Here is a 22,424-nt window from a genome sequence, read left to right on the forward strand (position 1 = left end):
GTGTTTAAGAGGAGGTTTGATGCACATCTTGCTGGGGTCGTTTGACCCCAGTATTATTTCCTGCCATGGCAGGGGGTCGGACTAGATGATCTGCTCAGGTCCCTTCCGACCCTAGAAACTATGAAAACAACATATATATCACAAAAATATAACATGTCAAAGACCTTACTTTGGGTACCTGCTGAAAAAAAGCATTTCTTAAAGGGGCAGAAATAGCCATAAATTCTGTCATTTTTAGGATGCTTTTTTTGTGTTATGCCTCTGTCCAAAGCTCTTTATCAGAATTAGGGTCGTCTTGTGCTGGATGTTCTACGGATACAAAATAGAGAAACTCTTCAGAGTAGGGACTAGGTTCTAAGGATTCTATCAGATGAACACCTTCAATATTCTTGTTGAAGGTTGGTTATGATACAGTCCAGTACCTTCCACTACCAGGTTGCATATCCTAGAATCCTCTTGTGGAAAAACTGGCAAGGACTGATGATTTGGAGACCAAAAGATGAAGATTCAGCTATGTTAAGTTTTAGACGAGCTGTATACCCTAAAGAAAGTAGACATTGCCAGTAGCTGTGCTGATTGATTCTTTTAGCCTCGGGTTAATTTAAACATATACTAAAATTTCACATTTTAATTTCTTCTCAGAAAAAAGAACTGATAACAATGGCAGGGTATATTTTGTCAATCACAACACACGTATCACACAGTGGGAAGATCCCAGAAGTCAAGGGTAAGAATTTTAATTTACATAATTTCACATGAAACTTTAATATACTTTTATAAGTATTATGTTAGCCAGGCTGAGAACTAGAAAGCATTTTCTGACTATGAGGATCAGTAAGCATTGGAACAAGCTACCCAGACAAGAATCTCCATCCCTTGAAATTTTCAAGATCAGGTTAGGCAGACTCTTGGCTTGGGATGGTTTAGTTAGGGGGGTGATCCTGCCTTGAGCAGGGGGCTGGAGTAGATGACCTCATGAGGTACCTTCCAGCCCTGCTTTCTTGTGAGGCTATGATTTCTGGCAACTAAGGATTGGATTATATCTTACTGCTCTCTGCAGTCTCTTCGGACAAGTTCACTTAAAAAGCATGCAGACTATTACAAGAGCATTGCTTAACAGCAACACCTTTTTACTGTTTAACACTGATAGAAATGGAAAAAAATCCCTATCTTTTAAAAATAAGAGGCCATTATGAACTTTATTGGGGGGGTTGGAATTAATAAAAGGACTTTTTACTTTAATAGTTCTTCCTCTTGACTTCAAATGAGATGACATGAACAACCCTGGTATTTTTTATTACATCAAATTTAAAATGCAGTATCTGAGGTGAGGGGAGGAATTGCAGATCCAGCCAGCAGCCAGATGCCATTTCCCAGCAGCCCCTGCCCACATGGCTGGAGCCAGTCTCCGTGGAGACTGCAGCTGCACCTTCACTGTGATAGGGCAAGGCTGGGATTGCCACAGAGACTGGCCACAGCTGTGCTGGCAGGACAGGGGGCTGCTTCCGAGCTTGCAATGGAGGCAGCTTGGTCCAGGGCCAGGGCAGAGCTGGTCTCTGGGAAGGGGCATGCAAGCAGCAGATTGAGGCTCTGCCCCAGCTTCTTGCCGTGGTAATAGCCTGGTCCCAAGCCAGGACAAAGTCACGATCTGCTTGCGCACCCCTGCCCGGAGCATGGAGGCTGCAGATCGTAGCTCTGCCCTGCCCCAGACGAAGTTGCCCCCACTGCAAGATCCCAGCAGCTCTGGAGCAGCCACAGCAGTACCCTGCCAGTGTGGCTGGGGCCGGTCTCCATGGCAACCCCAGCCTTGCACTGTCGGTGCAGGTGTGGCTGGGGTCTCCATGGAGACCAGCCCCAGCCTTAGGGCAGGGGCTGCTGGAATATGGAGTCCACTGCTGGGTAGATCTGGCCCGTGCGCCACATATTGCTTGCCCATGATCTGAGGCCATCTTAAATTTATAAAGGATTGGTATAAAACTTAACAGTATTATTTTGCTATTTCTAAGTTACTTCTATCATTTCTTGGTCATTTTCACAAAGTTCAGCATAATCTGCCTTTTGAATGTGGACTCTGATTTGTTATATCTTTCACCTTTCTGAGGATGATGATAATATGAGTAGTAGCAAATTCTGTTTAATAATTGTGATTTTTTTTTTAAACCTAAATTTCATTCACTGTCATACAGAACTCTTCAATTTGGGGAGAGAAAATAGCTGCAAAACTGATGAGGTAGTCTCTGACCTTATTATCAGAGAGATAATGACAGTAGTGCTTGGGGCAGAGTAGCTCCTGGGTGCTGGTGCTGGTGCTGGTGCTGGCTTCAGTGGTATGGCCAGCCAGCAGTAGCAATGACTATTTTTCTCTTCCCCTTTTCACCCCCCCACAAGTCAGCACCTAGTGTGCTACCCAGTTTTACCTCAGTTACACTAGTGCTGATAGTGGTATCTGGCTTTAGAACGGAAGATTCAAACCAGACAGAATAAAAATCAAACAAAAATTCCTCTTGGAAACTTCCAGAACTTTTCTAGCATTCTTCCTAATTTCTGTTGTCCTTTCATGTGCTATTTTAATAGCATGCATTAACTTGATTACCTTGTATTTTCTTGTGCCCCATAGTCAGTTAAATGAGAAGCCCTTACCAGAAGGCTGGGAAATGAGATTTACAGTAGATGGCATTCCATATTTTGTGGATCACAATAGAAGAACTACAACATACATAGATCCCCGCACTGGAAAGTCTGCTTTGTAAGTGTTTTTGCTTGTTTAGATGGTTGGTTTGTTTTGGGTTTATGGTTCTTTTCTTTTTTTTTAAGAAAACATACATTGGGTTTTTAATAAATAGCTCTTAAAATGTTTTGCAAATTTATGTCAGAAAGTTTAAAATCCTTCCAGCCAAGCAGTAAGAGGAACATTCTCTCTCTCTCTCTCTCTCTCTCTCACTTTATTTAAGTTACTCACAGATTTTCTTTTAAAAAGCAAACTATGGCTTTTTCCAAGCAAACACCTCCTGTTAGAAAATGGTTTTGCTTTGCCTACCAGATAAACGAAATGACAAAATAGATCAGGGGTTGACAACCCCTGTGAACCATTTTATATGGCCTGCAGTCGTAAGGTTTCAGTGGCATTCAGCAGCAAGGGATTTTGGCAGCAGGCACTTTCTTCTGCCACCATGGGGACAAGCCTTGGCTGTGGGTTCTGTCCCTGTGCCACTGTAGGGAAAATTGGCAGGAGTGGCTGGGTCCCAGTGCCTGCCTGTCTCTGGCCCAAACTAACTCAATCCAGCCTGTGGCTTTAAAAGGCTACTGAGCACTGGCATAGGTGTAAGAGTTTGCAAGCAGTGGTATCATGAGTTTCAGAAATATTTTCATAGCTTATTTTTTCTTCCTGGTTCCAGAGACAATGGACCCCAGATAGCCTATGTGCGCGACTTCAAGGCAAAGGTCCAATATTTCCGATTTTGGTGTCAGGTAAAGAAAATATTTCACATTAAAAATGTTAAGAATGCATTCAGTAAAGCTTCAGTCAAATAGTGACAGTGAAAGCACTTAGAACATGGATTAAAGTGATTTAAGTTAATAAAGTCTAAATGTATAATTAATACAGACTATCATGAGTTTTTAAAATTAAGTTTAAACTACTTCTGTATTGCTTTTAAAGTTTTTTAAAACAAAGAAGGTACACTTTTCATTGATGTTTTGTACAAGTAATAGCTTTCAAAACTGATCAAGGGAAATTTATCTTATTTCTTTCTGCTGTTAATTCTGAGAAGTGTATACAAAGACTAATATAGTGGATTTAAGTTAAGATAAGTAAGATGCAATTTTATCTGTGATAACATACCTATAAAGTATAAAGTCCAGAAGCTTCAAAAAAATCTATATATTTTGATTTATTTTTGAAACATCAATCATGTACTATGGGACAAGATGGTATAGTCTCATTCTGATGCACCTTCTTGATTTTCAAAACCTCCTATGTGTTAAGAGAACAAAATACCTTGGTCTTTAGCATATGATCAAAAACTTCTTAGGCCCAAAGCATAAAATGAGTTAAGAGCCTTTGAGAACTAGCAGAGATACTGCATCAATTATTTGGTGGTTTGTATTTTATGAGGAAGATAAATGTAATATAAATGTGGTGCAAAACTCTCAATTTTTAATAAAATTTGGGGAAGGAGTTTCTCTTATTGAGACGTAATTCTTGATTTGCAGGAGGTAATAATATGTTATGTCATTGGAACCAGTTCAGAACTGTCATATGAGATCCTGTGGGCTTTACTGTAGCCATGAATAACAAATTGCTCCTAGGAAAAAGTTGAAAATCCAAACCTGCTGTTTATTGTCTTTTCTAGCCTAGTGAGATGACCGTGTCCCTTTTACAATTTCCAGTTACTTTGTTGAATGTTGTTTAAAACAGTGATTTAAAACAACGTGTATTTCATGTTTGAAACATTTGTGCATTTCAGCAACTGGCTATGCCACAACACATAAAGATTACAGTGAGCAGAAAGACTTTATTTGAGGATTCGTTTCAGCAGGTATTGTATTATTAAGCCAGGTTGGTTTATTCATTGTATGAAGCTGAACAGAGAAGATATTTTGAACATTATAGCTGAAATTGAATAGCTGCCTTGAGTTTTTTTGATAACCAGTTAAAGAAGGTAAAATGATACAGACAAAAATATTAGTTCTTGTAATACTAAGACCCCAACTCCATGTGATGCCCAACAACTAGGGAGACAACAGATCAATGCCATCACATATCACCTGCACACATTGTTCGTCAACAACTTTATTCAAAGTGGAGATGGTTTCGGGGGAGCTCCAAAAAAACCAGGGAGCAGCCACAAATATTAGTTCTTTCCATACTTATACACCTTGGCTTATGCTCATTAACATTTACCCAACTTTGTCCCTCCTTTGTTCTACCCTTAGTCCTTCCCATTTTAAACTCCACCTCTGTTTACTGTTTACTTCAGTAGCATGGAATTACCTATGCATTTCATATATTTACATGTCTTTTTGTTATGAGTGCATGCCTAAGACTCTGACCTCTTCTTCTTTTGGTCACTTGCAGTTTCTTGCTGATTTTTTCACCGTCCCCAAGGTCTTGCTTCTGCTTTATCTCCTAACAATAGCTGGTGGTTTGCCTCCTGTTCTTTTTACATCATGAGCTATATATCTTACAACAGTACTACGTTGTTAGGGAAATGCTTGCCTAAGCATTTTGCACGGTTACTTTTAACATACCATTCTGCCTTGTGGTTAGCAGCTTTGCTAGGCCACAGGTGATAGCCTTTTATTCAGCTGCAAATCCAATGCTACCCAAGATTCAAATACTGTCACCCTAACACTATGCAGGGAAAAGCATGGTCATTTTTCCTCTGCAAAGAAGCTGTTAGCTTGTGGAAGTGGTACATTCAACACCATATTACATCAATGGCTGTGTATTTATGGGGCTTGCACAATGTCCTGAAAGATCAACTCAGCTGTTAATCTGTGAAGAAGTGGACTGTAAAGAACTAAATCCTGCAAGGCATCTTTTGCAGGTAGGGATGTCAAAGAATTAGATATATTTGCAGCTGACTAAAACAAGAAATTAATGTCTTCTAGAGGAAGTTTGAGTCCAGGTTTACTCTTGGTTGCCATCTTCATCTTCTGGACACAAGGTAGATTACTGGCTAGATTACTAGATGTTCATGCTCCAGTAAATTCCAAGGATTGTGAGGAAACTTGGGCAAGTTTCAGCATTAACTATCATGCTAGTCCAAGCTTGGCCCAGAAGGTTCTGATGTTTCAAACTAATAAACCTGTTAATGCTTCCTTTGATTATAATTCCATTCTACCTGATATGATTTTGCAAAATGAGGGTCAGATTTTGTTCTGATAGTTTAATTACATAGGATAGTTAACCAGACAACATACACAGTGCTACCAAAAGATGCACTTCAGTGAAAGTCTTGAACAGAAAAGTGCAGTGGTGCTTGACCTACTCCCTGTGAGCTGGAGCCAGCCCACTGAACCAGTCATCTGGTCTGTGGGGCTTCCCATGGATCCAGAAATCTTGTTGTGAATGAGCAGTGGCAGCATCAATTGCTGCATTTCTGGTGGCAATTAACATTGCCACCACTTCCCTGCTGCCAAATTTCTAGACCAAGGGCAAACCCCAGTAACTGAATGAGGGGTCTTTTTTTGAGGGGCAAGGTGCAAAAATAACCACCATCGCACCACTGCCATTAGCATGGTTGCAGCCAATGCTGCCCCATGCATTGAGGTTGTCCTGGTCATGGGCAACCTTGCTATGCCTCTGGGGAGCTACATAGGCCAGATCAATCTTTGGGGTCAGTCTGACTGCAGACTGACGCCAACACTGACCTGATCCAGCCAGCTCTGTGCCAGTCATCCAGCCCATGGGGCTGGATGGATTGGGCACCACTGACTAAATACATAACTAAAGAGCCATTCTTAGACAAATCAGTACAACAAAATGGAGAGTTCTCTCTTTAGACAACACAATGTTGCCTGTCTCCCTTGGAATCCCCAGTACTTGCTAATCCAAAAGCAGGAGTGGGCAGTTGTTTGGGCTGGAGGGCCACTTAACGAGTTTAGTGTGCTGTTAAGGACTGCGCACACTCCCACAGCCAGGCCAGGTCTAATGTCAGAGCAGCAGCAGGAGCATAAGCCCATCTGCTCCCCCGCCCTCCTGGACTTGGTCTCTGCTGGTGCTGTGGAAAATACTGGACAGAAACAGCCTCATCAAGAACCCCATGGCAGCCAGAGCCACCCAGGTTAGAATGTGGATCACCTACAGCATGCCATATGATGCCAGGCAGGCAGGCGGAGCTGCTTCTGCCAAGTGCCTCCTGTGGCACCTGGAAAATTCAGTCTAGCCCCACAGACTCTGGGCAGCACCCACCAGCACAGGCCAGGATCCAAACACAACTTGCTCAAGGCCTGTAGGGCTGGACTTCATCTCCCAGGTGCGGGACACTGGGCTGAAACAGCCCTGCCTGCCCACCTGGCACTGTATAGTGGACCCTGCTCTCTGCTAGTGCTGCACAGTGCTGGGCAGGCAGATGGAGCTGCTTCTGCCTAGCATCCTCCACAACGCCTGGGAGATGGAGTCCACCCCTACAGGCCCTGGGCAGGCCAGACTGCATCTCCCAGGTGGCCAGATGGGCCAGGCTGCTTCCACCCAGCATTCCCTGCGGTGCCAGCCAAGGCCAAAGCCACTGCCTGCCAGCAGAGGCCAGGGCCTGAGCACACCTCACCCAGAGCTTGCTCTGCAGGATTGCCACCTGCTGGCAAACCAGATAAAATCAATTTTATGATGGCAGAAGACTTGAGACCCTCTGGGTTAATATCCATGGGGAACATGGCACAGGGGATACCAGAGTGTGGGAGTCTACTACAGACCCCTTACCCAGGGTCAAGACCTTGACCAGGAGTTTGCCAGGGAATTGGCTGAGACCACACGCTCCCCAGTGTATGGTTGTCATGGGAGACTTTAACTACCTAGACATCTGGGAGGACCACTCAGCCAAATCCGAGTGGTTGCAAACCTTTCTTTCGTGCATAGATGACCCCTATCTGAAGCAGGAAGTCTACAGGCCAACAAGAGGTAAAGCGCTGCTCGACCTGGTACTGGCAACCGGGGATGACCTAATCAGTGACCTAATGATCGAAGGGAAGCTAGGTGACAGTGACCACGAGCTGATCACCTTCACCATCTGCCGTAAAGCTGGCAAGTCAGTCAGTAATACAGAAGTCCTCGACTTCAGGAAAGCTGACTTTGACAAGCTAAGAAGGCTTGTCAGTGAGGCCCTAAAGGGCCACAACCCAAAGGGGAGAGGAGTTCAGGACGAGTGGTTGCTCCTCAAGGGAGCAATCCTGGATGTGCAAGCAGTCTATCTCATCTCGAAGGAAAGGCAGCAGAAGGGCACAGCACCACCCTTGGGTATCCAGGGAACTAGCGGACCTCCTGCATCTTAAAAGGAAGACCTACAAAGGATGGAGGACTGGAACCACCACCAAGGAGGAATACTCTGCTCTGGTCCAGACCTGCAGAGAGCAAACCATGAAAGCGAAGGCTACGATGAAACTCCAGCTAGCTATAAATATCAAGGACAATAAGAAGTCCTTTTTTAGATATGTGGGGAGCCGGAGGAAAATCAAGGGCAATATTGGACCCCTGCTGAACCAGATGAGACAACTGACAACCAACCCCCATGAAAAAGCAAACTTGCTAAGTGGGTACTTTGCATCAGTTTTTCACCAGTCGCATGGGACACCCCTGCCCACTGTGGGTCATGGATGCCCGGGTGAGGGAGATTCCTTACACTCCATCAAAGCTGACCTAATGAGGGAACACCTTGAGAGGCTGGATACCTTCAAGTCAGCCGGCCCTGACAGTTTACACCTAAGGGTACTGAAGGAGCTGGCTACCTTCATAGCTCAGCCCCTGGCACAGATCTTTGAGAACTCCTGACTCTCTGGTGAAGTGCCCGAAGATTGGAAGAAGGCCAATGTCATGCTTATCTTCAAGAAAGGGAGGAAAGTGGATCTGGCAAACCAGCAGCACACTTATAGAATGGGAAACTCCCTTTTTGAGAGCACGGAGGCAGAAAGGGATCTTGGAGTCATTACTGGCTCTATGATGAACATGGGCCAACAATGTGAGGTCACGGTTGGCAGGGCTAACCGGACCTTGTCGTGCATCCACAGGTGCATCTCAAGTAGAGCCAGGGAGGTGATCCTCCCCCTCTGTGCGATGCTGGTCAGGCCACAGCTGGAGTACTGCGTCCAGTTCTGTGCACCCCATTTCAGGAGGGATGTGGACAACATTGAAAGTGTCCAGAGGAGGGCCACCCACATGATCCGGGGACTACAGGGCGGACCCTACAATGAAAGACTGCGGGACCTAAACCTGTTCAGCCTTCACAAGAGAAGACTGAGGGGGGACCTTGTGACTGTCTATAAACTCACTAGGGGGGACCAGAAGGGTTTAGGGAAGACACTGTTTCCCCTAGCGCCCCCTGGCATGACAAGGAACAATGGACACAAATTATTGGAGAGTAGATTTAGATTAGACATCCACAAGAACTACTTCACAGTCAGGGCGGCTAGGAGCTGGAACCAACTTCCAAGGGAAGTGGTCCTGGCTTCTACCCTGGGGATCTTTAAGAAGAGGCTTGATGCCTACCTGGCTGGAGTCATTTGAGTCCAGTTTTTGGTTTTTGGGGGTTGTTTTGGTTTTGTTTTGTTTTTTCTCCCGCCCAGGCGGGGGGTCGGACTTGAAGATCTACAAGGTCCCTTCCGACCCGACTTCTATGATTCTATGAGATTCTGCTGTTGCCAAGCGTGTTCCCAACTCCATCCCATAACCTGCAGGCAGATCAACTCGAAATCTCTCCAATTAAGTGAGGAAAGCCATCAAGCAAATGAAGAATTACAAGGCATCTGGAGCAGAAGGAAACCATGCAGAAATCTTTAAGCAGGGAGGAGAGGAGCTCACATCACAGTTTCATGCCCTCATCTTAAGGGTCTGGAATGATGAGGAAATTCTAGATGACCTGAGGGATGCCATGATTGTGACAATCTTCAAGAAAGGACACAAGTCTGACTGGAAACTACGGAGGGGGATCCCCTTGCTGTGCACCATAGGAAAGACCATTGGAAGAACCCTCATGAACTATCTCCTTTCACTTGCTAAAGTGCTCCTCCCAGAATCTCAGTGTGGGTTTTAGGGCATCCAGAGGCACAAATGACATGATTTTCATAGTTCACCAGCTACAGGCAAATTGCCGGGAACAACATACACCTCTGTACATGGCCTTCTTTGATCTCACAAAAGCTTTAGCGTCTGTCAACCGAGCAGTAGCCTTCTGAAGTATGGGTACCCACTGAAATTTGTTGCCATTTCTGCCTGCTCCATGAGGATATGAGTGGTGGTTCTCAGTAATGAATCTATCACAGTTCCTTTTGAGATTAAGCAAGGCTGCATCATCTCTCCAGCACTCTTCTCAGTATTCTTTGCCACAGTGCTACATCTGACCACCAACAAGGTTCCGGCTGGAATGAAAATAAACTACTAAATGGATGGCAAACTGTTTAATGTCAGCCAACTCTAAGCCAAAACCAAGACCACCCTGACCTGAATCATTGAGCTCCAGTATACTGATGATGCTGTAGCTTGTGCTTACTTGAAAGCAGACCTTCAGGCAATCATCAGTGTTGTTACCAAAGCATACAAGAAAATAGGACTGATGCTTAACATTCAGAAGACTAAGGCCAGCTCCTAATGAGCAGTCCCTAGCTCCAGTAATCCAGAACCACAGTGAGACTCTAGAGAACATTAAGAATTTCCTGTACCTCAGAAACCATCTCTAGCAAAAGGCTGACATGGATGAAGGAATCCAACATCACCTCAAATGTGCAAGTGCAGCCTTTGGATGCTTGAAGAAACAGGTGTTTGAAGATTGCAACATCAGATCTGAAACCATGCTCATGGTTTATCAAGCAGTTGTGATCCCTACCTTGCTCTACAGAATGGAGACATGGACAGTGTACAGGAGACATTTAAAGTTGTTGGAGAAGTAACATAAACACTGCCTGCAGAAGATTATCCAAATCCAGTGGGAAGACAGATCCACCAATGTTAGCATTCTCCTACAAGCAAACACCAGGAGTATTGAGCCAACCATGTCATCCAGATGTCACTCCAGACTCCCGAAGCAAGCTTTATTGCTTTATTTGTAACTGAGTTTTAAAATACATCTAAATGAAATATAACAAAAATATGAGCAAAAATATTTCCTTTCATGCTGGTTGGTTCAGAATTTATAAAAACAATTGTGTTTCTTATAAATGTAGAATCTATTGTAGCCACTGCAGACAACTAGGAAAGATTTTGAAATATGGATCATAGGATCATTCAAAAATATGGTCTACGGGGAAAGAAAAAACAGTCATCTTTGCTGAGTCAAAGTTTTATATAAAATCACCACTTGTAGGGTTTTTCAGTAAACTAGAAAATGATCTCTGACCTAGTCAGTATTTTCACAAATATGCTGTGCCAAAAGCAGCACTAGGGAAAATCGCTTTAACATTCAGGTTTCTTCTTGGTATAAGAAAAATACTGCACGAGTGCAAGCTAGTTTTTATCTTATAAATATATGGTCTGAGAAAATACTGTAAAAGGAAAAGATGTGAAAAATTAACAGATTTATAGAATAATAATTACTATAGAATTATTCTGACATACCCCTATGAACTTCCTATCATAATCCATATCTTCTAGCTAGTATCCTGTCAGCATGACATCTTGCGGTGGGGCAGGGTGTAATCATCCTGTGTTTTCTCTGTGGATTAGCCACTGAGTTGGAATACAGTCTTGCCTTTTTGAGGACAAGCTGCTGAACAAGGTCAAGTGTGTTCCGTTTAATAATCTTTATTTCATTTTGTTGCACTTACTGTTACACCTTTTATCTTTTAGTCTGCTAGTTGAAAATGTGTTCAAGACTAGGTCAAATTTCATGAGCATTTCCTGAGTGGCTACTTTTTGCAAACCTCTGAGCTCAGTTTCATGGTTATTGAGAATTTCAGGTCCAGGCCCTATCAGGTTTGATATCAAATAACAGTGTGTCCTGAACAGTTGTTTTTATTTTTCATAACTGTTCTTGGCATAAATCTTTTTGTTGTTTTGCTTTGACTAAGATAATGAGCTTCAGCCCTCAGGATCTGCGACGACGTTTGTGGGTAATTTTCCCTGGAGAAGAAGGTTTAGACTATGGAGGTGTTGCAAGGTAACATATCACTATTGTTTTGTATTTTTAAAAATAAAAATATGAATAATTTAAATTTTATGCCAATATTTGGTGCGAATAACTTTCACAAGGAGATATGAGGGCTGCCTTAAAAAAAAATCAGAATAATTTTCCCCTTTCATAAAACCATACAAACCAGTTTTATCCCACTGTGTGAATATGTCTTAAGCCGAAAGCACCTGAAAACTAAGAGCAAGAGGTTCAAGATTTGCCCAACTTTGCAATAATACATCAGATCAAATTAACAGCAGAGGTTAATTGAAATAATAAATAAGCATGCATTTACTTGTAGAGGTCATAAAATTCACCCAACAAGACTGTTACAAGTCCAAAGAGATTAATGTGGACAGGAAGGGAAACTCTGGATATATGTGGATATGGCAAAGTAAATCAAAGCAGCAGTATGCACCACTCTGCCAGTCTGGTTTTAACATTTTTTTTCTAGATACAATCTTATAAATTAACCTTAGTTATTGTTGCAAAATCATAAAATTATGAAAATGTTTATAGGACAAAAAGATATCAGTATATTTGAAGCAGTTCATTTTTTTAAGCTTAACAATAAACAAATTAAGGCTTTATCCATTAGTATCAAATATATGTTTGATATATATTTGCAAATTAAAATTTAGCTGTGATCCTAAAGTTAAAAGATGAATCCTTGAACCAGTGTCTCTAAAAAGAATAGAGGCAGAGTATGAATACTTGTTCCATAAGTGATTGCAATAATTTTTAAATAAAACACATCTGAAGTTTAAGTCAGGGATGTCTTCATCTTAGTAGCTGTTGGTTTGTTAATCAGAAACGCACTGTTTTTTAGAACCAATAGTACTATATCCATGGACAAATTTGAATACCCAATTCTAGTATGTATAAGGTATCCTAAACTTTTTCTAGGGAGACCAGTTTTAACTGCTTACAGTTCCTAAAATAATCTTTAGTGTGTGTACTAGTAAGAACAGTTTATAATGTCTCACTCTTTTATTTATGTATTTGGATTTGTTTGTTTTTGTGTGGTTTCAGGGAATGGTTCTTCCTGTTGTCTCATGAAGTGTTGAACCCAATGTATTGCCTGTTTGAATATGCAGGCAAGGATAACTACTGTTTACAGATAAACCCAGCTTCTTACATAAATCCAGACCATCTGAAATACTTCCGTTTTATTGGCAGATTTATTGCCATGGTAAGTTCAGACAGTAGAACAATGCACATCCACAATATCCTAATTTTTCCATGATTATTTTAAAACAAAATTTATTTCCAATCATGAACAAACTATTTAGTATTCTGTTATGAGGTGGTCTGTATATAACAACTAATATATTCAGGCAATGTATGTACCAATAATAATTATGGTAGTATTAGATATTTTGTGGTAGAGTTAGAATTATGGTCTAGAAATTATGCAAAAGGCAAGGATTCTTGTGAGTGATATCTTTTAATGGACCAGCTGCATGGTTGAGATAGTTAGACAGGTTTTCAAATGCAAGGCATTCTTGTCTAATTTTATCACAGCCATGCCATTGATCCAATAGAACAGGGGTAGGCAACATTTTTTGTCCGGAGTGCCAAAAAACCCCACAGTGCCTACCTTGGAAGATGCTGGAGTGCTGGCATGCCAGAAAAACAAAATGAGGGCAAGGGGTACATGTCAGGATGCCCTGCTGCCCCTGCTCCCCAGCCTGGGCTCTGGCTGTCAGCAGCTACCCAGAACCTGGGCCAGCTGCCTCTCTGCCATGGCCCCAGCTGCCTCCCAGACCTGGCCCCAGGCTCTGGGGAGGCAGCACACACTGGCAATGCTCCCCGCTGTGCTGCCCTCACTGCTTCTGCAAAGCAGCACTGGAACCCAGTGTGGCAAGGCACAGCAGGGGGCACAGAAAGCTGCCTGTTCCAAGCTCCCCACTGCCCTGCCACACTTCCCCTGTGCAGAGGAGTAGCATGGGCAGCAGCACAGGCTTGTGCCCCTCACTGCTGCCCCCACCTGCAGTGGGGAGCTGGGAGTAGGTAGCTTTCTGTGCCCTGCTGCACTGGATTCCAACACTGCTTTGCAGAAGCAGCGAGGGCAGCACAGCAGGGAGCACTGGCGGTATGTGCTGCCTCCCCAGAGCCAGGGTCCAGGTCTGGGAGGCTGCTGGGGCTGGGCCCAGAATGGAGATGCAGCAGATGTTTGCAGCTGGCCCAGGTTCTGCATAGCTGCTGACAGCCACAGAGCCTGGGCTGCTTGCAGCAGGGATTCTGTGGGAGCAGCCCGGGCTCTGTGGCTGTCAGCAGCTGCCCAGAGCCAGGGCTGGCTGCAGCCGGGAGGCTACAAACAGCTGCTCCCCTCCTGCCCTAGTCCTGGTCCCGGGCTCCAGGAAAGCAGCAGGTGCCAGCACTGCGCCCATTGGGGCTGGGGCTGGGAGGCAGCAGCTATTTGTAGCATCTCAGCTGCAGCCGGCCCTGGCTCTGGGTAGCTGCTGATAGCCACAGAGCCCGGGCTGCTCCCAGCAGGGCTTGCGGTGTCCCAGCTGCCTGCTGGGAGCAGCCCGGCCTCCCAGCTGGCAGCAACTACCCAAGGGGTGGGCAGTTATTTTGGGCAGAAGGCTGCTTACCCAGTTTTGGCAAGCTGTTGAGGGCTGCATGGGTACCTCTACCCCTTGACAGGTGCCCCGCCCCCTGGTCACCATCTTGGGACCAGTGTCCCAATGTTTTGGGACCAATGTCTCAGGGCCAGCACCGGGCAGACTGGCAGGGGTCTGTGGAATGGGACTGGGCTGCACCAGCAGGGAGAGGGGGGAGCTGGCCAGGCTTCGTAGAATCCCTGCCAGCCAGGACCCTGTACTCCTACTGCCCTGCTCTGGGTCCCGCCGGCGCTGGCCCCGGAACAGTGGTGTGGGCCCCATATACCAGCTCACTCCCACTGCCCCCGTACCCCCTCCCTCCCCCCCCCAGCCCTTCGGTACAGGCTGGGGACAATGTGCAGCCCAGACTCCCTGCTCCCCAGCAGGGAAAGAGCTGGTGCTGATCATGGGGAAAAGCAGCCCCTCCCCTACCCCGTGGCCGGCTCCTCATACTGTAGCTACTCACGGGCTGCGAGTAGCTGCAGCGTGGGATGCCAGCCATGGGGCGGGCGAGGGGCTGCTTTGCCCTGTGCTCAGTACCAGCTTGTAATCCGCTCCCACACCGGCTCCGGGCTTACGTCTCGGGACTGTTCTGTGGCACAAGCAGCTGTGGGCCCTCCCTGCTTGCTGTACTGGGCAGTGTTTGCCACTGCCTCCTCTGTGCTGCCCAGTACACAAGGTCCAGGAGGGTAGCAGCAGCAGTAAACGCTGCCCAGCGTGGCAAGTGAGGGGACTGCAGCTGCTGCCACCATGCGCAGCCCCAACAGGAGAGTCTGGAGCCAGCGCGGGGCCCAGGCTGGCTGCAGGGGTAGGTTACAAGCTGGTGCTGTGTGGGAAAAGTGGCTCCTCCCCTGCCCTGCACTGCAGCCACTTGCAGCCTGTGTAGGGCTGTGTGTGCCTGCTCAGGACAGCTCTGTGCAGGCTGCGAGTGGCAGGGGAGGGGCAGGGGAGGGGCCACTTTTCCCTGGGCTCCTTCCCTGCCCCGGGTCCTGCCCCACCCTCCCTCCCCTTATCTAGTTTCCACCCTGACGTAGCCACATGGTCTTTGCTGGGGCTTCTGGCTGGTGGGGCGGGGCAGGCCCTGCTGTTGGAGCCTGCCGGGGCTTCCCCTAAGTCCTACTGCCTCTGGTTCCTGTCATTTTTGACAGAAACCAAAGACAGATAAATATTAATTTTCTAAATTTCTTCTGGGCCCCGCAGGCCGGATAAAATGGCCTTGTGGGCCGGATGTGGCCCACAGGCCGTATTTTGCCCACCCCTGAGCTACCGAGAGCTGGGGCCGGCTGCAGCTGGGAGGCTGCCAACAGCTGCTGCCTCCCTGACCCCAGTGCATGCCGAGGAAAATGGCCTCACGTGCCATGCTTGACACGCATGCCGAGGGTTGCTGACCCCTGCAATAGAAGATGTCACTCGCAAGTTCTTGCCTCTAGACCTATTATAATACTTTTGGACTCCAAGGTTCATTTGATGCCCTATACTGGAATATCGTAGTCATACCAGGTTACCAAACTTTCTTTGGGTTAATCCTTCATTCTGTTTTCATATTCTCCAGGCTTTGTTTCATGGGAAATTCATTGATACAGGATTCTCTCTGCCATTCTACAAGCGTATTCTCAACAAGCCAGTGGGACTCAAGGATTTGGAATCTGTTGATCCAGAGTTTTACAATTCCCTCATCTGGGTAAAGTGAGTTTCTAATTTTTTTTTTCATTCCTGAAATCAAATATATTTAGATTAAGTTTTATTTATTTTTATGCTAACAGTTTTAGCACATTTTATTGCAGTTTGATGCTGAACAATATAATTATGAGCTGTACTCTACTGTTGACTATACTGTTGTTTTATTACAGTTTCAGAATATATATAGAGTAATTTGGTTAATAGTAAAGTTTGTTGTCCTTTATAGTTCATTGAACATTATGCTCAGAAACTAGTGTTCTGGTTCTACTTTTCTTCTAATTAATCTAATTAAATATACAGGCTTTCCTCACTTTATGCTGTTCATACATTTCTGGAAAACAGCATGGAACTCAAATTTGCATAAAGGTAACCCACTTTACAATGTAACAAACAGGGATACGTTCCAAGATCTTGACTGTGCTAACCCCCAGACCCATTTCTACCACTTTTACAAGACAATTTTGGTACTGAACCAAGTGGTGGGACAAGCGGAGGCCTGGGGGGCACATGCCCAACAATCTATGTGTGGGGCAGAGATGGCTGGCACTGTACACTGCAGTTTGAGCCCAGCAGCCCTGAGAGCTGTGCAACGCCATGTGTGTCCCACCACTGGGTGGGCAGGGAGTGCGGCGCAGCAGCTTCCATCACACCAATCACATAAGAATGAATTTACCTCGCATTTAACAAATTTTTGGTATAAAAAGGGTCATCACATAAGAGCGAATTTGCATATACTGAACCCGCATAAAACAAAGGAAACTTGTAATAAATTAATCATAATCATATATATTGTTGAATGGAAATGATGAACGTTCTTATATAATTTGATTTTTTTTTTTTTTAAACATGCACCATTAATCTGTATGTGTTTTCTGTAAATCTGAAAGGTGTTTCAGTGGAATCTGTTAAATTCAAATTCAATGTTAGTTTCTTTACAAAAACAATAATGCATTTTTTTCTTCCTCCCTTACCTTCCTGCACTTCAAAACATTGAACTAAATTAATAGATCTAGTCTATTCAGTAGCCAATCCTAAGCTTAGATGACCCATGGGTAAGTGTGATTAGGGTACACTACTTCTCTAGGCAGTGAAGTAGTTACTGTTTATGGCTGGCAACTTCTCACTCCCTAGTCTGAACAAACAGGTTTGATTTGGGTTGGCCTTCAGTACAGATCCAGAACCAAGTTTCAACATACGCCTTTGGAGCCAAAGGAAGATTGCTTGCCCACGCATTTTAATCTATTCCTCACTCTCTGATAATTCTTCATCAATCAGCCTCACTTGTATTACCTTGATTTTCCCTCCTGATTCCTGCTTTTTGACCAAAATATCAGTTTTATTTCTAAAGCATTAAATCACTTGAATGCTTAGCACTGCTCTGAATAGTTACCTTTTTCAGTCTAAGATTTCTGTAGTTCACTGCATCCCCTTTAACGACCTCAAAAGCATTCGTATTTTTCATCTCCCATATATATCTTGTCATTCTACTATTGCTTCTGCACACCCATGTCTACTTTCCCCATTAAAAGACCTTTCTCGGTATCTAGGGAGATAAATCTGGAGCTTCTAAACCAAAGCTGCTTTAGAAATGAGTGTAAAACAAGAAAACATCATAACATTAGAATGCTGGTTTTTTTAAAAAGCAAATTTAGAGGTTAAATTTTACCCCTAGTTAAAATGTAGCATTACAGCATTTAAAATTTTGGGAAGATTAGAGCCTTTCAACTTCTGCCAAAAAAAAAATGGAAATAAATTGTAAATGGAAAGATCAATTTGACTTCGACAGCTAGTAACATTTATTGCCGCTTTTTAATAATAGGATTGCAAGAAAAAGATGGATCCTGTGGATGTGATTGGAGGCAAAAATTAAATGGCAATTTTTATTAACCTTCATTTGTGGAGTACTAGATGCTCTTATATAAACTTATTTTAAGAACATAATTTTCAAACACCTTAAAGGCTTAACAAAAAATGTTAGGATGGGTTGACTTAAAAAGAGGGAAAGTGAGCAATAATTGCATATTCAAAAAGGTCAACCTTGAAAATTCTGTTTAGAGTACTGGTAAGACTTGAGTTGTATTTAACAGTTAGTGAGAAACTGATTGATTGGGTCAGAGGGGAAGAATTTCTATGCCTAAAGCTCATTGTAAAAATGCCAAATACAGTATCAAGATTAATTGATGGAAACTTAAATAGTTGTTTAATGTCTGAGAAGAGATTCTGTGAAACTGGAGCTTAGGTAAGGTCCTGAGAGATGTAAAGATGAAAATTACAAAAACTGGTCTCTCTAACCCAGACAGCAGGTGTTCCACAGGGTCATCTGACTAGTCATAGTGTGGCCTGTGTATACATTACACTGCTGAAATGTTTCCATGCCATGTCAGACAAATGCTTTCCTGGGGAAAATGTGCAATCAGCAGTCTTTCTAGTTTGTGATTTTATTTACACAAACACACACACCCATCTATCTAAATAAATATTTCCATTTGGTATATTGGTTCATCTCCTTCAGTGGCATAAAAAGCACAGGGTTGTCTTAATTACCATATAGTTCCTTTCACTGGTCATGACTGAGTCAAAGCTTTTTGCATAACCTTAGTTACATAATTTATTGTATGCACAGTGCACCCAATAACCTTCTATTGCTCTATAAATAGAAAGGGACAGCTAGTAAAAAGATTAGACTTTGCTGCTTTTAATCCATTAAGAAACTCTATTTTATCTTTCCTTTGAAGTATTCACTACTGATGCAGTTATGATTAATCACAAGTTTCTGCTTTTTGATAATTGTCCACCAAGTGAGGCAATTATGTCATTAAATGAAGCCACACAAGATACTCAGTTTGCCTTGGAAAGGGGCACGTGACTGATAGACATGCCATTTGAAGATTTGTTTCATTTGTTTCACATTACGCCTAAAAACACCATCTCAAGATGTTTTTTCTCAGAATTTGCATGTTCCTCACCCAGGTTTGCCCAGGGTAGAAGGAAGAAATGAAATCTTCCAGAAGCATGCTTGCTGCTCCTTTTCCTACAGAATGTTGACTGTCATCAAACCTGATTTGAGCAAATCCATTGAAAACAAAAACACATAAAATTGCAAGGAGAAGACACAGAATTCCTTTTCCAAGCCCACTGTCAAGAGGCTAATAAAGCCTTGAAGCCTTCCAAAGTAACTCAAGCAGGTTGTAGGCATATTGCTAGGGGTGTGCGAAATGGGCCGTATTTGATTCAAATTAAGGCCGAATCGGGGACAGTGATTCGATTAGTTGATTCAGATCACTGTCCCCAGTTTGATTCGGCTGAATCCAAATCTGAAGACTCAATGCTGATTCAGAGAATCGGTGATTTGGCCATAGACAGCTTTAAGGACACAGCTTTAAAAGTGTTTTCTGCATACCTCAAGATACCAGGCATGGCTCTTGAACACTGCAATGTTGGGGCAGATGGAGCATCCCACAGGAGCGCAGTGGATTGGAAGTACTTTCAGCCCATTGCTAGGTCTTCCGGGGAGTATGCGGAGTGGGGGCCCGGTTCGGTGATTGACCACGGGGGGACCTCGGGGGGCCCCCCCAGGCCCAGGAGGCACCAGTCCGAGCCAGGAGGGGTGCAGTGGGGCCCCCCAGCAGATCCAGAAGTGCATGAGATATGTCAAAAAAACATTTAAAACTATGTCTGTGGCCGAATCGTTGATAATCTGAATCCGCATTGAATCTTTAGATTCAGCCGAATCAAATCGGGGACAGTGATGTGAATTGATGAATTGAATCACTGTCCCTGATTCAGGCCAAATCTGAATCGAATATGGCCCATTTCAGTGTGCACAAACCTCAAGGTACCACGTGGTGTGTAGAAAAAAACATTTAAAACTGTGTCTATTTCCGAATCACCAAATCTTTCTGAATTGATTCAGAGGGTTCCAGTTTGATTCAGAGAGATTAAAGGGTCACCTGATTCTGTTCGGATTCAGAAATTCAGCCACCAAATTTAACCGAATCTCTACTAAATGGCTTCAGGGACTGAAATTTCAAACAGCCCTACATATTACCACAGTACTGACAAACCTATTAACTGTTGCAGTAGTATCCATGTCTATAGCAGTTATGGCTCTGATCCTAACTTCAGTGAAAGCTCAGTTTACAGTAACAGTTTCTTGGCTACTTTCAGCCTTGGTTTTAACATTGATTAATATTAAGTTGCACAAAGTTACTGCGTGCAGGGCAGAGTTCAGTAACAACCTTGTTATAGTCTATTTTGCCAGAAAAACAGAATCACATCCTATATAAGTTTCTAGCTTTTCTATAAGAACAGTTCCTCTATTGATGGGGGGTTTTTGTTTTGTTGTTTTCTTTCTATTTTGGGGGAAGGGTGGGGGCTGATGATTTGGCGGGGGGACGCATTGTTTTTGAGAGCTATTCTTTTACCTCATTAGGATTAGAAAAGAGGAAGGAGCCTTTTCCTGGAAGGTCCTTATATAGACCGTCTTATACAAGGCAGGACTCCAGATCAGACTTTCACCACTATCAGGGACATAAGAATTCATATACAGACTCAGACCCTGGGTACTAATCTCCTATGCCACCATCTACATCTCATCACTATCTCTGGGGCCTTTGGGGAATTCTCCATCTTAGGAGAATGGTATCCAGCTACTCAGTGAAGACCACAGTCTCTGTCTCCTGAAGCATCAAGAAAAGATGTTTCTCCTCTACAACAGGTTGAAGCCTGTGACTCACGCATGTCTATATAAGAGAAGCCAGAAGTAACTGAATGATGTCTTCTTGCACATATTTTTTTTAAATATAGTTCCTAAGTCGTCATAAGCTACACTTGACAACTACAAAGCCTTCCTTTCGAGATCTAATGAGGGAGGGCAGTTTTGACTTCAACCGTTCCAGTTGAAGTAGTCCAAGATACAGCACACAGACTTCTCAATATCTTACATGGTCTGTTGTCCAGGATGTCAGGTTTCCTTGTCCTTTCAATAAATAAGGCTAGTTGTACTCAGGAAAGTTATGAAAAAAAACCTGATTTACAACTGAACGCATTCTTGAGTAGTAGGAGCAATCAGTGAAAGATCTTGTCTCCTTATGCTGTGTGTGGATCTTGCTGCTCTTGACATGTCCACGTGTTTGGCAGTAAATCTTTTCAGCTCCAGTCTGCCTATGAATATCTGAGTCTACCAAACTGAACTGGCCAAATATGACTTATTAATAGGAGTTCTGCTCAAGTTCATTGCCAGATTGCCATAGGAATCTAGGCAAAGCCATCTGATAGCAAAAACATTGCTGAAGGTGGCTCTCAATGCAGTGCTTATATATAGCACATAAGTAAATGGCAGTCACTGTAAAGATGTTTGGTTCTTCAAAACTCCACTCCATTATGACTTGTTTTTTGAAGACTGCAATATTTTGAATAAGAAAACAGATGAGGTATTCTCAGAAATTCTATAACAAGCCTCTAATCTGGAGTTTAGGGTGTCTATACACATGCTCCAGGGTGGGGGTGGAGACAGGATCATTTTAATTAAAGCAGCTCCCAGACAGCTGCCCTAACTAAAATGCCACAGCGTCACTTGTATTCAGTGTCCCACATTTCAAAATGGCTACAGGTGCGGTTTAACTAAAATTTGTTTGATAAGTTTTAGTTAAAATGCCCCTGCTGTCATTTTGAAATGCGGGATGCTGAATACATTAGATAGTGAGGCACATTGGAGCATTCTAATTGGAACGCTCCAGCAGTCTCAATTGATCTCCAGCAGACTCAAAAAACTCACTGAAGCTTCAGAAATGGAGCCCATCTTTGAGACTGTCATTAAGATCATTTGGAAGAGATCACACATACTAGGATCTTCTTTTTTCACTTTCAGTAGTGATAAAGGGCTGCTAACAGTGTACTAACAGTGCAGTAGATACAAGGACAGTACCTCTTAAAGAAACACGATTATTAGACAGGTAAGTAATCTTTTCTTAATTTAATACATAAGCTCCAAGCACATTTTCTTAAGGCTGTGGATGGAAATCTCATTTACTTGACACATCCTTTGTACACTTCTTTAACTAAATATTGTTTGTTTCTTACTTCCAGAGAAAACAATATAGAAGAATGTGGCTTGGAAATGTACTTCTCTGTTGATAAAGAAATTCTTGGTGAAATCAAGAGCCATGATTTGAAACAAGGTGGTAGCAACATTCTGGTCACAGAGGAAAATAAAGAAGACTATATTAGGTAAGAACAAATGAGGATACATTATTATTATTATTATTATTATTATTATTATTATTATTATTATTCCTTTACCTCTATCTGTTTCTTTCTC

At 43.4% G+C, this 22,424-nt stretch overlaps 1 protein-coding gene across 3 annotated transcripts in view; it reads left to right on the forward strand.

The window, feature by feature from the left end:
• The window catches only part of ITCH (itchy E3 ubiquitin protein ligase), a 129,995-nt gene that overhangs the window by 92,535 nt on the left and 15,036 nt on the right, over nucleotides 1-22,424 (forward strand). For all 3 annotated transcript variants that reach the window (XM_019539727.1, XM_019539728.1, XM_019539729.1), the window contains 8 exons: nucleotides 643-727; nucleotides 2,618-2,746; nucleotides 3,396-3,468; nucleotides 4,467-4,538; nucleotides 11,716-11,804; nucleotides 12,849-13,008; nucleotides 15,978-16,111; nucleotides 22,193-22,333. In XM_019539727.1, coding sequence (XP_019395272.1) covers nucleotides 643-727; nucleotides 2,618-2,746; nucleotides 3,396-3,468; nucleotides 4,467-4,538; nucleotides 11,716-11,804; nucleotides 12,849-13,008; nucleotides 15,978-16,111; nucleotides 22,193-22,333 — 883 coding nt within the window. The remainder of the gene's footprint in view (nucleotides 1-642; nucleotides 728-2,617; nucleotides 2,747-3,395; nucleotides 3,469-4,466; nucleotides 4,539-11,715; nucleotides 11,805-12,848; nucleotides 13,009-15,977; nucleotides 16,112-22,192; nucleotides 22,334-22,424) is intronic.

Source organism: Crocodylus porosus, unplaced genomic scaffold (genome assembly GCF_001723895.1).
Source record: "Crocodylus porosus isolate Cpor-Errol unplaced genomic scaffold, CroPor_comp1, whole genome shotgun sequence".
NCBI lineage: Eukaryota > Metazoa > Chordata > Crocodylia > Crocodylidae > Crocodylus > Crocodylus porosus.